At 39.0% G+C, this 14757-nt stretch overlaps 1 protein-coding gene across 17 annotated transcripts in view; it reads left to right on the top strand.

Annotated features, from left to right (window-relative positions):
- Positions 1–6159: 6159 nt before the first annotated feature.
- LRCH3 (leucine rich repeats and calponin homology domain containing 3) overlaps positions 6160–14757 on the top strand; it is an 82639-nt gene continuing 74041 nt past the window's right edge. For 14 of the 17 annotated variants that reach the window (XM_081137740.1, XM_081137743.1, XM_081137750.1 and 11 more), the window contains exon 1: positions 6184–6464. In XM_081137740.1, the coding sequence (XP_080993866.1) occupies positions 6203–6464 (262 nt within the window). In that variant the 5' untranslated portion in view covers positions 6184–6202. Of the gene's footprint in view, positions 6465–14757 lie in introns of all 17 variants that reach the window. The other 3 variants (XM_081137746.1, XM_081137749.1, XM_081137748.1) reach the window with 2 other exon arrangements.

A 14757-nucleotide genomic window follows, 5' to 3' on the forward strand; every position in this document is an offset into this window, starting at 1 on the left:
CACCAGCGATGATTTTGAGACTTCATTTCTTTGATTTCAAGTTACATAGACCTATTAGAAAAGGCCAGTGGTCCTAATTAGACTTTTTTTTTAATAGGCATAAACTTTACCACAAATTTTTTTATTTATGCATTCATTAGTTGATTTTTTAAAATTTATTGTCACGAATTTTAATTATAAGCAAATCATAAAATACTTCTGAGTATGAAGAAAACAGGTTTCATTACTCAATGGTTATTTTTTATTAGAATAGATATGTATATCATATTTTGCTGTCAATAGCTTTATAATTCACACAACATACAGTTTCAGGGTAATTTTTGTTCTTATTTCTATTTACTATAAGGAGAGGAGAGTGCAAAAAAATAGCTGACTTTGCACTAAAGAGAATTAATACCTACATTCATTTCTGACCATTATACCTTTGAACTTTAATCAGAATTATATGATTTTGCCACTGTTAAAAAAGTATGTGATTTGAGCTTCCCTTTAAAAAGAGCTCTTTTTGCATAGATTAATTTAGAGTTTGTCCCTTTTTAAATATGATACCAATAAGCCCAACCATTTACAACAAGAACTTTTGACTACTGTGGACCATTAATAGGGATTTAGAAATTTGCTTATAAATTGTTGACTTCTAATGTCTCTTTTCATTCCCTGCTATTACAGTTTACTATCTGAAATCTTTTGAACATAAAGTTTGATAAAATTAATTTGTCCTTAAGGTGAGGTTTATGGATGTTTAAAGATGAATAGGAAACTGTTTTCTTAGTGTGTAGATGTTTAATTTATACATACATTTTCTTCTAGTGAGAAGAAAAATCACTGTCTAAATTTTCTTGTATGAAGTTTTAAAAAGTCAATTATTAGTGCTTATTAAAGGAGTCAGAAAGGGAAGGACCAAACATTGAGTACATTCAACAAGTTAGTTTCTGTGCTTTACATTTGAAGGAATGGGATTGGCCAGGATTTTAACCCTACTGCTTTTAGTTTATAGAAGTGGAGCTTTAAAGGAATTGACCATAATATACTTTTAATGAGGGAGAAAGGACTTTATTTCTGCAATGATGTAGTCAAATGTAGAGCTGGAGAGAGGTATTGAGATTTGAGTGGAACCTTTGCTCCTAACTTTCAGCCTGTAAAACAGGAAGAAGCAGGCAAGTTCTTTATATGGATTCCTAACATTCAATAACTCCCACTGCCGCCTGGCTGGCGTGGCTCAGCAGTTGAGCGTGGACCTATGATCCAGGAGACCGCGGTTCGATTCCTGCTCAAGGCCCATACCCTGGTTGTGGGCTTGATCCCCACTAGGGGGCATGCAGGAGGCAGCCTATCAATGACTCCATTGATGTTTCTATTCCTCTCCCTTTTCTCTGAAATCAGTAAAGACATTTTTAAAACTGATAATAGACTGATGATCTCCTGGGACCAAAGTGGAATTACAACTAAAATGTAGAAAAATCACTGAATAATCAGCTGCAACTGGAGATGAGCTGGAGAGCACCCTCATAACCAAGGAGGAAAAGTGGAGACCGTATAGAGTCTGGTAGGAAGTGTGGAGGTGCAAGAGGGCTGGCTGGGCTCCCACAGGCAGCAGCTGAAGGTCCAGAGGGATATACCAGCTTGGGGGGTTCCCACTAAGCACTGAGGTTTAAACCTCAGGCTGAGCTTCCTAGCCAAGAGCACCAGAATTGAGAAAGGTGCCCACATAACATCTGGCTGTAAAAAGCAGCAGGGTTTCTGTCTGCCAGGGAGAGATGGGCTGGAAATACAGGCACCCTCTTACAGAGTCAACACACAGTTTTGTGTGCAGGCACTCACCTTGGGCTCCAGCAAAGGGAGGGCAGAATGGACTGGATCTGTGTGGGGAGAATCTGGGGTTGTGGGCTCTCGGGGGAGAGATCAGAAGGCATCTATCTGGATTCCTGTGCCATCATTCCCCCACGCTGCAGAGGACATCTTTCTCAGGTAGACATTTTGCTGCTTTTGCCTGGGGGGAAAGGGGGGTATACAAGTGTCCCACCCTGCTGGAAAACCTCTCATCCTACCCTAAGGAGTTTCTAAAGCCTGAGGCTTGTTAAGAAACTGAAAACAATCAGCCGCCCCACCCCTCGAAGTTTCTACAGCCTGAGGCTGATTAAGAGAATCAGATTAATCAGCCTGTAGGCAGAGTGCTTTGAGTCCTTGCCTAATCTGCTTCTGGACCCAGGTGTTGGAAAAGCAGACTTTGGTATGCATCTTGGTCCTGTCCAACTTCACCCAGCCGCAGCAGAGGAGACCTCAAGCTGAGGGTTGTTGATAGCTCCAAACAGGATACTCTGGGCCAGTCACAAACTGCATCTGACATCGGCCCACATCAGGGACCCTCCAAAAGGACTGAGAGTCCTAGCAGATCTACCTGACAGAAACAAATCCAGATAGGCAGCCAAAATGGGGAGACCAAAAAAATCCCCAAATGAAACGAGAAATCTCCAGAAACAGAGCTATAGGAAATGGAGATAAGCAGTCTATCAGCTATAGAGTTCAGAATACTGATTGTAAGGATGCTCAACAGCATGAAAAAAGATATGGAAACTATGAAGGAAATTAATAACATAGCAGGAATAAAAAATACATTGGAAAGAATAAACAGCAGATTAGAGGAAACTGAGGATCAGATCAGTGAATTAGAACATGAGGTAGGAAAAAAATCGGACCCAAAAAGAAGAAAAAATTAAAAAACAGGACAGTTTAAGGGAGCTGTAGGACAACATGGAACAACAATATTCACATTAAAGGACTACCAGAAGGGGAAGAGAATAAGCAAGGGATAGAGAATTTGAAGAAATAATGGTAGGAAACTTCCCTAACCTGGTCAAGGAAATACACGAGTTCAGAGGGTCCCAAGCAAGAAGAAACCAAAGAGGCCCACACCCAGACACATCATAATTAAGATGCCGAGAATTCAAGACAAAGAATATTAAAGGCAGCTAGAGAAAAGCATTCTGTTACAAAGGAGCTCCCATAAGGCTGTCAGCTGACTTCTCATCAGAAACTACAGGCCAGAAAGGAATGGTATGAAGTATTCAAGGTAATGCAAAATAAGAATCTGAAACCAATACTACCCTATCCAGCAAGACTCTCATTCAGGATAGTGAAATAAAGAGCTTCCCAAACAAAAAAAGGCTGAAGGAGTTTATCACTACCAAACCAGCACTGGAGGAAATGTTAAAGGAACTGCTGTAATTAAAAGTAGAAATAGAAAAACATAGGCATAAAGAATTAAAATGGCAATAGATAAGTATTTATTTAACCCTACAACTTAGAAAGCTCCTCTGTGAAGCCATCCAGACTAAGGCTTTTGTTTGCGAGGAGTTTTTTTGTTGTTTTTTTTATTACTGCTTTGATTTCATCAGTTGTTGTTAGCCTATTCAGGTTTTCTGATTCTTACTCAGTTTTACATGATCTCACTTATATGTAGAATCTAATAAACAAAATAGACTGAGGAACAAAATAGATCCAGAGACAAAGAAGCATGGAACAGACTGATGAATCTCAGAGGCAAGATGGGGATGGGTGGGTGGATGGGGAGAGATTAACCAAAGAATTTATATGCATAACCCATGGACACAGACAATAGTGTGGTGAAGGCCTGGGGTGGGTTGTGGGTGCAGGGGTGGAATGGGTTAATGGGGGAAAAAGGGGACATGGGTAATATTTTCAACAATAAAGATAAATTTAAAAATAAAATAATGACTCCCACTGCCTATTTTTTCAACTACTGCCAGACCACAGAGCAAAAGTGGAATAAGTTACAGATCTCTGTAGCTCTTTTGCTCACAGCCTTCTTGCAACCGTTTCTTATCACTTTTATTCATCACTAGACTCTGGTGAACTTCCCACAATGACTCCATTTTCTATATTTCATTCTCACAAGATGATATTCTACCTTTACGTTGTAAGTGAAACCTCTAATCCTTCAAAGTCTCTCCTGTATTTGTACATAATCTCTACTTTGTTAGTACATAACCCATCTTCTATCTCTGCTGCTTTATATTGTTTAATTCCTATTAATATACTCAGCCCTGGGGTATGGAAGATGATAGAGCTTAACATATTAAGGACCTTAAAATCTAGTTGAGTGGACAAAGTAACATCACGCTATAAATTTGGCCAGGAATTCAGAGACCACGATTAGAGTGGAATGTTGCAATTATAATGAAATGTGCAGGTAGATAGGAATAAGTCAAATTAGGAGAACTTACCAGAAGACTTTAATGTAAATGTGGAAGGTAATAGGTAATCAAATACAGATGACATAATGGTGCCTTTTAGAAAGGTCTGTCAACTAATTCTGTAGGGTAGCATTAGCATGGAATATATGATTATGCTTTCAGTCATTGTAGTTGAAACACCGTATCTCTAAAAACCAAAATTGAGATCCTGCTCTTAAATAGCTTAAAATATTTCTAAAAGTAAGAAAATTTTAGGAATGCCAGAATAATAAAAACCAAATTCATGCATTGGATAAATGTTATTTTCCAGGAATAACAAATATATCACTTGCCATTGTAGTGACCCATACTCATAAAGGATATTGATAATTGAACATGAAGTTTGTTGCTGAAGAACCTAACATATAGTCCTGAGTTCATAGACCAACTCCGAGCAGCCGTTGCTAATCACCTTTGGCACTGAGTTTAAACATTTTTAAAATCTTCTCATTAGGAGTTGGGGAAGTGCTAATCAAGTTTGCATTGAAGAGTTGGGCCTTGAATGATGCGTAGGATCTTGCCAACCATACTTTCTTTTGCTCTCTGACATGAACTTTGGCCTGTGGCTCTAATGTTCACATATACCATTATAAATAATACCTGGGATTGTTCATGCTGATCCTCCCAATATGGAATATTACTCTTGCCTTCCAGCCTACCTCACTTTAATAATACAGATTTGATTCAAAACCTAACTCATTCATGATAGAGATTCTTTTTCTCTGAATCCTGATAGATTATCCACACCACCCCTACTTGGGCCTTTTTTGTTGTCTTGTTCTCTAATTGGTCTATTTGTCTGGATTTTATCATTAGATTATAACCTATGAAAAGGACTGAGAGCCTCTTCTATTTCCCACAGTAAATACTTGATGATTGTTGGGGAAATCTACATCATGTAACAGGAATGGCTTAAATGCGCAAAAAAGAAAAAAACCAAGAATATGCTAAAGACTGCAATATAAGTGAAATCTAATTGTTTGAAAATGTGGTATTTTCCACTTTTTTGAAACTAATTGGTTTCATTTTTCACCATTTTCTTCAGTTCTACCTTTAATTCCCACATTTTAGATTATGGTCAGATCATCTTCTCTTCAATTTTGGTTCCAGACCAAAATTTTAAACTTTAATGCCATTCATCCTCGTGCCTAAAGGATAAGTACTATTTAAGATGCTCATTTTATTTTTGTTAAGAACTATTTTATAGCCTGGGGGGCATGGCTCAGCAGTTGAGCATGGACCTAGGAGCCAGAGGTTTGATTCCTGATTAGGGCACATGCCAGGGTTGCAGGCTTAATCCCCAGTCCGGGGCATGCAGGAGGCAGCCGATCAATGACTCTCATCATTAATGTTTCTATCTCTCTCTCCCTCTCCCTTCCTCTCTCTGAAATCAATAAAGGTATATTTAAAAAACAAAACAAAACTATTTTATAATGGCGAGGGAGGGCCTAAAATATTTATATAACCCTTTCAATGAGACCTGTCGAGCTTGAGGGCCAGTTTAGCCCTTATTTTTCCCTCAGGCAATAATAGTTAATACATCCACAAGTTTCCATTTGTATCATTTGGTTTACAGAATGACAGAAGTTAGGAAATTTTTTTATCCCAGTCCCCTTCCCTGCCCAAGTTCATGGCAGCAACAGTGTTAAGAAGCCTTCACTTAATGCTTAATCTAATCCTCCAGTACTGAGGGAAAAGGGCAGAGATGTTTTGGTAAGGAGCGTCGTCTTAAAGACGTTTTTGTTGCTACTGACGGCTGCTCCAGATTTGTGTTTTATTTTCCCTTCAAAACCTCGTGGGCGGAGGCGAGCGCCCGGACGCGCTGAGGGCTCCGCAGCTCCGTCCATCAAGGGAACCGGCCGGGGTCCGTAGGTCCCTTTCCCCGCCCACCCATCAGTTCTGGCCGCGCATGCGCGGAGCCGGCGGGTCGGGCAGTTGTCGGCTGGGAAATGGCGGCCGCGGGCTTGGTCGCCGTGGCCGCAGCTGCAGAATGTTCTGGCCCAGTGGCGTCGGGAGGTAACCTTTCCGGTGTTAACTGCGGTCCAAGCTCCGGGACAGGTCCCGGTCCTGGCCCGGGCTCGTGGAGCCGCTCCCTCGATCGAGCGCTGGAGGAGGCGGCGGTAACCGGGGTGCTGAGCCTGAGCGGCCGGAAACTGAGGGAGTTTCCCCGGGGAGCGGCCAACCACGACCTGACGGACACCACCCGGGCGGGTGAGCGGGGCGGGAGGCATCCCTGCCGACCCGGGGCCCTGGGCGCGGCAGGAGGCCGCCCCAGCCGGTGGGGGGGGACGGGACTCGGGGGTAGTTACAGCACTGGTCCCTTAGCTCCTGGTCCGGACCCGGGGTAACGGGGAGAGAGCGACTCCCCGACCCACCCGGCCCCCGGGCCCGCGGGCCAGACCCCGAGCCTGGGGCGAGGCGCTCCGCAGCATCTCTCGGGGAAGGCCGTAAGGGATTGATGGGTGGTGGTTTACTCTCCTAGAAAGTTAACTTGAGTCGCTGCTGAGATAGACCCAAGCCCCGCCCCGGTTTCTGCAGGCCCTTTCGGATTTGGGATTTTATATTGGCTTTGCTAAGATTTGGGATTGTAGCGCGCTCGTAATTAGTATCAGGAATGCTGCGATCTCAACACTGGCGTTCTTGCGAGAGTTGTTTTTAGTGTGAGCCCGAACGCTGTGACTTTTTTCCGCCGCCTTCATCTAGTTCTCTTAACCCAATGTACTTGTAAAAATATCTGGAGCCCACCTTCGGACTCCCATTATTCATGCCCCCTCCCTCCTCGTGGCCCTCTCTCTTCATGTCCTACCTCCAAAACGCTGAAGGAAAAAAATTTGCCTACCGTATCTGTATTTAATGCTTTTAAAAACACAAACATTATTTCGCTTTAATGCATATTTTTGAACTCAGGAAAGATAATAAGGAATTAGGTTTTCTTAGTTGTAGAGAACAATGTCTGTGACTGAGGTGTTCCCCATAATATGTTTCTCGTGTTTAAAATACAGCTTCCTCAGGGAGTAGATTAAAAACTGGGTCTATTCATGTTTTGCACAAATACAATGGAGAAAAAAAATCACACAAGTTTGTATAGTATGATGTAGTTAAATATTTTATTTTCATATAGTGTTTTGCAACCAAAGAATGTGTAGTACTTTGTGTCTTACCTTTATTCCATTTTATTTATCTTATATTAAGATCTCCAATTTAACACCTTCCTATGTTTGTGCACTCATTAAAGATTGATAAGTATTACATATGATTCACTCATGTTAGAAAAATAAACAGAATCTTAAACTGCTTCAGGAAACTTCTTTCCAAAGAAACTTTTGCTCTAGTGTAGAATGGAAGAAATTAAATGCCTATTTACTTAATCTCTTTTTAGAAACAGTTGTACTGAATATAGTTTGTATTTTTTAGTGAACAAAACATTAAACTTTATTGCTAAGGTAAATATGAACGGCCACTTGCCTTTTGCATGTGTTCTGATAACATCTAAAATTGACACTTATACCCCATATTTTCTGATTCTGTTCAGGAGATGCCTATATGTTCAGGAGATGGATAGCATAGTGATTTCATGTTGGTGTGAGTCATTTCTTATTACTACATTAAGCCTGAAGCTAAAGAACAAGTTGATTACAGGAGTTTATCTAGTTCATTATCTTACCTGCTTTTAAATAGTTCTAAGGCCAAAGTGTTTTGTCTTTAAGAAATATTTTGTTAACGGACAAAGAAAACTCAGGAGCATTTATGAGGACTGATAAGTTATCCCAATGAATTTTCCCTTTGTTTTCTGAATTTTTAATTTATTATCCATGTTTATTTTTTATTTTAATAGTTTATGTATAAACCAAATTTTTTGATGGTTGACATTTATCTGGCCAAAAAGTATAAAAAAGGGGGGGGGGGGAAGACCACAAGGTATTTTCTAACCTATTAGGCTAAATTCATTTTAATATGTTAGAAATATCACTTATTAAGTATAAGAAATCTTTGGCAGACTTTTAAGTACAAAAACACTGAATTATTCAAAACAGATCATTTGATGTTTATAACATCATTTATTGAGTTTTCACTGTTTGCTCTTCAGTGTGTTAGGTGTTTTAAAATGCATTGCCTGGCCTGGCCTGGCCTGGCCTGGCCGGATTTGGCTCAGCAGTTGAGCATCCACCTGGGATCCAGGAGATTGCGGTGGGATTCCTGGTCTAGGCACATGCCTGGGTTTCGGGCTTGATCCCCACTCGGGGGCGTGCAGGAGGCAGCCGATCAGTGATGACTCATCATTGATGTTTCTATCTCTCTGCCCCCTCCCTCCCCCCTCTCTCTCTCCCTCTTCCCCCCCCTCCCCCCGACAGCAATGGAAAAAATATCCTTGGGTGAGGATTAAAAAAAAATTTTTTTTAAGTAAAATAAAATACATTGCCTTGTTAAATGCTTAACCACCAATGGGTTAAATATTATTATCTACACTTTACATATGAGAATCACTCAGAGAAAGTCATATAATTAGTATTAGTGGTAGAATTTCAGCCTGGGTCCATCTAATTCTTTCTCTCCACTATACCACATAGCCTCCTTATGTACAGACAGGTTTTACCATTCTTGTTTTTACCAATAGTAAAACCAAGATTTGGAGAGATAAGATAATTTGTTCAAATATCTGTAGCTAAAGGCCAGGGAAGGCGGTATTAGCCAGGATTTAAGCCTAGTTTGAGGTAACTCCAAAACCATAGTCTACCTGTTATACCAAGTACTTTGACCAACTCAGATTCAACCTATGTTAGCTAATATGTTTTGTTTAGACCCTATAGAAAATTTAAAGCCAAGAAAATTATTTGAATACTGTACATATCAAAGTTGCCCCACAATTTATTCTTACATAATGTATATAGAATGTATCTGGTAGAGCTGCTGTCCTTCAAGAGTTTACATTCTTAGAAACAGCACACCTTACCCTACTGTTAATAATTTAACATGATTAGAATTCATTTTCTGGAGTTTTTTCCCTCCTGTTTGTTTAAACAGGTAGAGCTTTAGATAAAGGGAGATATTTATTTGGGAATGAGTGATTGATTCAGTGGACACGGAAAATCTTAGAAGAAATCACAGAAGACTTTTGGGGCGGAAAGGATGTATAGCTTGGGTTTTGGTAGGCAAAAATGAGAAGGAAAGCCTTTCCAGGCACTGGTGGACATCCAAAAAGTCTTAGAGGATCAGGCACATTAGTTAATTTTGCCAGACCGTCTTGTGTTCCCCTTTCTTCTGACAATAATACTGTACTCCAATTTTCCTAGGGATCCACCCCTTTCAGTTACATAGATCCCACCCTTACACAAGGGTGTGCACATGACTTAGGTCTAGCCAATCAGTGTTGCCCATCCCTCTGGCCACATTGATTGTTCAGAGAAGGGCATATTTTCCAGTCAGCACAGGAGTTTTATTCTGAATTTTTTATCAGACTATCGAGAAAGAGGCATGCTTTGAACCCTGTGGTTGCCAACAAATGGAAAGCAGAGCCAAAAGGTGGAAACAGTGAAGCCACATTCTGATGACAGTGTTTGAGCCTTTGGATCTGTATGAATCTTTCGATCAATAGCTAGGCCTTAAGTTAGTGCTCTCTTGGACTTTCAAAATACGCAGGCTCACATATTCCCTTTTCTGCTTAATCTGAGTATAATTTTTACATACAAAATAAGAGTCCTAATACAGTGGGACTGCTTTTGATAATGTTGTGGTGAGGCCAGTTTCGTCAGAATAAATGGTTGGATTAGAGAATATAAGACCTACCTTTTGCATATGCAGTAGCTAGATTGATGATAGGTTTGGAGATAGGCTAGTCAACATTCATTCTTTCAACAAACATTTATTGACTAAGGGATTTTGTCAGGTATAGATGTACAAAGACACTCCCAGCCCTTAAAGAATTTAAGGGATCAGTGGAGGAATAAATAAATGTAAATATTTTACAAGTTGTCTAATAGCAAAATTTTATGTGTTAGGCATTATGCTAGGTAATATAGGGGAAACAAAAAAAGAGGTTCTAACCTTTAAACAAAATCTAGTAATCTGGTTAGGTGGCTATGATAATCTATGCAGGAATGAAAAACAGATCATGTTGGAAAATACAAATATACAAATGCTGACTTATTGATTTTTATTTTTAAAAGACAGTGTATCAAAAATGACTGAGCCATTAGATCCTGGAGGACTAGGAAGATGGTAATGCTACTGATAATAATAGTAACTAACATTTATCAAGCTGTTAGCATATTCCAGGTATTGTACTAGGCTGTAGATATAAAACTTGCACATACAACAACCATGTGAATCGTAAGCACTATTTTTTTAAAATATGTCTTTATTAAGTTCAGAGAGAGGAAGGGAGAGGGAGAGAGGGAAGGACGGAGGGAGGATTGAGCCAGCAACCTGGGCATGTGCCCTGACCAGGAATCGAACCTCTTAACTCCTGGTTCCTAGGTTGATGTTCAACCGCCGAGCCATGCTGGCTGGGCATAAGTACTATTTTTAACCCCATTTTATACATGAAAAAATGGAGACAAGATTATTCTGATCAAGGTTTCTTGGCTAATACATGAAAGAGCTGGGATTCAAATTCAGGTACATCTGATCCTAAAACTTGTGTTTTTGATCACAAGCCATACTGACAAAGAAGTTTGGTACACATACACATAATTTCTTTGGTTTGCTTGATACCTTTAAGGGGCTGGTAGCACATCTAGTTAATCATGTACAACAAATAAAAATTCAAATCTGGAGCTTTAAGAGTGAAGTTAGGGCTACAGCATAAATTTGAGGAGTCATAATAAAGAGTTTATGAGATGCTTGGAGAAAGAATGTGGAGAGTGGAAAAGCTGGTCACTGACAACCATGGGGTACACCAGCATTTAAAGAGGCAAAAAGAGGAATCAGCCTGAGAAAAAAAGTTTTATAACTAGGCCTGTACTAGAATTCTTGAGAACCCTAAGCCAAAGGAACCATAGTAACTATCTGTTATTTTACACATGAGAAGCAGTCTCAAAGAGGTTAAATATGTTTAAGATTATATTATATAGTGAGGTGGTGCTGTTTTACAGAAGGCAAGCAAGGAGGGGTCATAGTTGAAGCTGTAAGAAATATCTTCTGGCTCCGCTGGGTGTGGCTCAGCGGTTGAGCATGGACCTAGGATCCAGGAGATCGGGGTTCGATTCCTTGTCAGGACACATGCCCAGGTTGCGGGCTAGGCAGCCGATCAATGACTCTCTATCATTGGTGTTTCTATCTCTCTCTCTCTTTCCCTCCTTCCCTCTCTCTGAAATCAATAAAGATATGTTTAAAAAAAAAAAAAAGAAATATCTTCTGAATGGAAAACAGAAAACAAGAAACCAGGGACTTAGCTTTGGGGAAAGGCCTATAGTTGAAGGCAGAAGGGGAAGGTTAAGGTTGCACACACACACACAAAAATTGAGATGTAGTGGTGAGCCAAGGTAATGCAGTCCTATTGAAGCCATGAGAATTGATACTTTCAACAAATGGATACTTATTTCGTATGTAAAAAAGAATGAGGTTTGCTAAAAGGCCATTTAATTTTTCAAGGAAGTGGTTCGTAACCCACAAAATTATGGGTTTGTTAGTCTTGGAAATATGTACTGATTGGAGTGCCAGGTCTTAAGTGGAAATCATATTTTTCTTGGATCCTATTTATGTATATTTTGTATCAAACACAGTAGATGCACTGTGAATTTTTCTAGAGCAGTGCTGTCCAATATGGTAGCTACTAGCCATAGGTGGTTATTTTTTTAAAATATGTTTTTATTGATTTTAGAGAGAGGAAAGGAGAGGAAGAGAGAAACATTGATTGGCTGCCTTCTGCATGCCCCTTACTGGGGATCAAGCCTGAAACCCAGGCATGTGCCCTGACCAGGAATCAAACCTGCGACCTCATGGTGCATGGGACCAACCAACTGAGCCACACCGACCAGGGCCATAGGTGGTTATTAAAATCAGTTAAAATAAAAAATTTGGTCCTTCAGTAGCACTAGCCACATTTCAAGTGCTCAGTAGCCATGTGTGTCATATTGGACAGCGTATTAGATCTACTGTCTGTCAAATTGGACAGCATAGATAATAGAACCTTCTATCATTGCAGAAAGTTTTATCAGACATTGATGTTGGGGAATACTGTCTTGAATAGAATTGAAATTTTCTTCTGTATTATTATTTTATAAAATCATACTTTGGCATTGTTTTTCTAAATCTATGAATGCAGTGAGGCACCATGGTGATGATAGCTAAAAACATTGTTAAATAATGGTTGAGAAGGGAGAGGCAAAAAGAGGAGGTAGCAACAAATGGGAGCTCAATCATAATTACAAGATCCTTGCTAGCATCTTAGAGTCAGGGTGATATGTAACTTTTTCTTTTAGAAATAAAGTCTTGTTAACAGTGACTGCATTTACGCATGTCATCTTTGTTAATTAAAGGCGTTAACTATATATTTGACACATTTACCATCCACTGAGTATTATGTGTTCAAGTCAGGAAGAATCTTTTAAGAGCCTTAGAAATGAGGAAAGAGTAGAAAACAACAAAACTAATTTTATTTGATTAATCAGACTGGTTCAATTTAGTAGACTCTAAAAATCATTTCTTCTGATATTAAGGGTTGTACATGCTCAGTATAGTTTAGAAAGTTATAAAGAAGACACTAAAGATCATTCATAATTCCACTCACCAGAGACAACTAGTAGTAAACACTGGTTTGAAATCTCCCCAAAATTTTCTTCATGAATAACACATCCTTACTTTTTAAATTATAAAAATGAGATCATACAAAAGTTGTTTTATCATCTCATTTTTTTACTACTATGAGAAAAAATATCAGAAAATAGAGAACTATAGCATAATTTTCTATAGTAGTTCACCGTATAAATATCATTTTATTTACCCTATTGGTGCACATTGGGATTTTCAACTTCCACTATAACAAATGATATTGCTGAGAATAGCCTAGTATGTGTGTCTTTATAGACTTGTCTAATTATTTCCTTAGGATAAATTCCTAGAACTATAATTGATTATTTAAAAGGTATGCACAGTTTTAGTGTTTTTGTACAGACTGTGAAATTGTCCTTTCAGAAGGATTATTCAGCTTAGATTTATTCCAGCAGAGCCTGAGTTTCTTCACTTTGCACTCACTGGCCTTCTCATTCTTTTTGATCTATGTCAGACTGATAGGTCAGAGATGGTATCTTCTTGTTACATGGTCATTGCATCTTGAGGAATGTAATTTTTTTTCCTACAACAAGAAAAGGTTTATAAACTCAAGGGGAAAATATTTATTTTTATTTTTATTTTTTGCCATATAACCAGTTGATAACAAAGAATTAGAAGCTCTTTGTGAATGTATATGAACTCCTGTATATTTATTTCGAATTCTTTTGTAATTGTAGGAGTAATACATATTTTCTGTAGAAAATTTGGAAAACCAAATACACAAGGTAGAGAAAGGAAAACATGAATCATACTGCTGCATAGACGAACCCCTGTGAACATCTGACATACTCTTCCAGGTGTTTGTTCTAATGTGTGTGCATATATATTGGAAAACTTGGTATCAGCTTTTTGTAGTTTGTTTAGACTTATATTATTTTAGAGTATATTAGAAATACTGTGCCATGTCTATTAAGATTTTCTTATTGCCCAGCCAGGTGTGGCTCAGCGGTTGAGCATCGACCTAGGATCCAGAAGGTCGCGGTTCAATTCCCAGTCAGGGCACATGCCTGGGTTGCGGGCTTGATCCCCAGTCAGGGGTGTTCAGGAGGCAGCCAATCAATGACTCTCATCATTGATGTTTCTATCACTCTCTCTCCCTCTACCTTCCTCTCTCTGAAGTCAATAAAGATATATTTAAAAAAAAGAAAAAGATTTTCGGATTATTTTAATGGCTGCAGATTATTTAATCATATCTTTGTACTTGCCAAATCCCTTTTATTGGACATTTAGGCTATTTCTAACTTTTCATTATTATAAACAACACTATGAACATCCTTTTATATAACTTTTGCTTACATCTCTTATTATTTCCTTTGGATACTTCTTAGAAGTAGAATTGTCCTAACAAGTTATATGCAATTTTTAAAACTTAACTTACTTCACAAGCAAAATTTCAAAAGCAGTTCCCTAGGAATAGGGCTACATATTGTATGTAGCCTAGTTAGGTTTATAGGCCACCCACAAAAACCGTTTGTTTTTTTTCCCTTCTAAACAGAAAAGTTGGCATAACTCACATTTTATACCTTTTTATACCTAACAGCCATGATCTCCTATGTCTCTCTTTCTCTGTATAAAGAGTGTGTGTATGCATTAATCACATAAATTTTTATTGAAGTACCTCTGACTTCAGAGAAGGTCTTGGGGTACAGAGTTTGAAGTTGCCTCAGTAGGGAACTTGAAATTTGAAGGCTTGAAATTTTCTTAGGAATTTCACCCTATACAGGGGAGGCCAAAA

Source organism: Miniopterus schreibersii (genome assembly GCF_964146895.1).
Source record: "Miniopterus schreibersii genome assembly, chromosome: 5".
Lineage (NCBI taxonomy): Eukaryota > Metazoa > Chordata > Mammalia > Chiroptera > Miniopteridae > Miniopterus > Miniopterus schreibersii.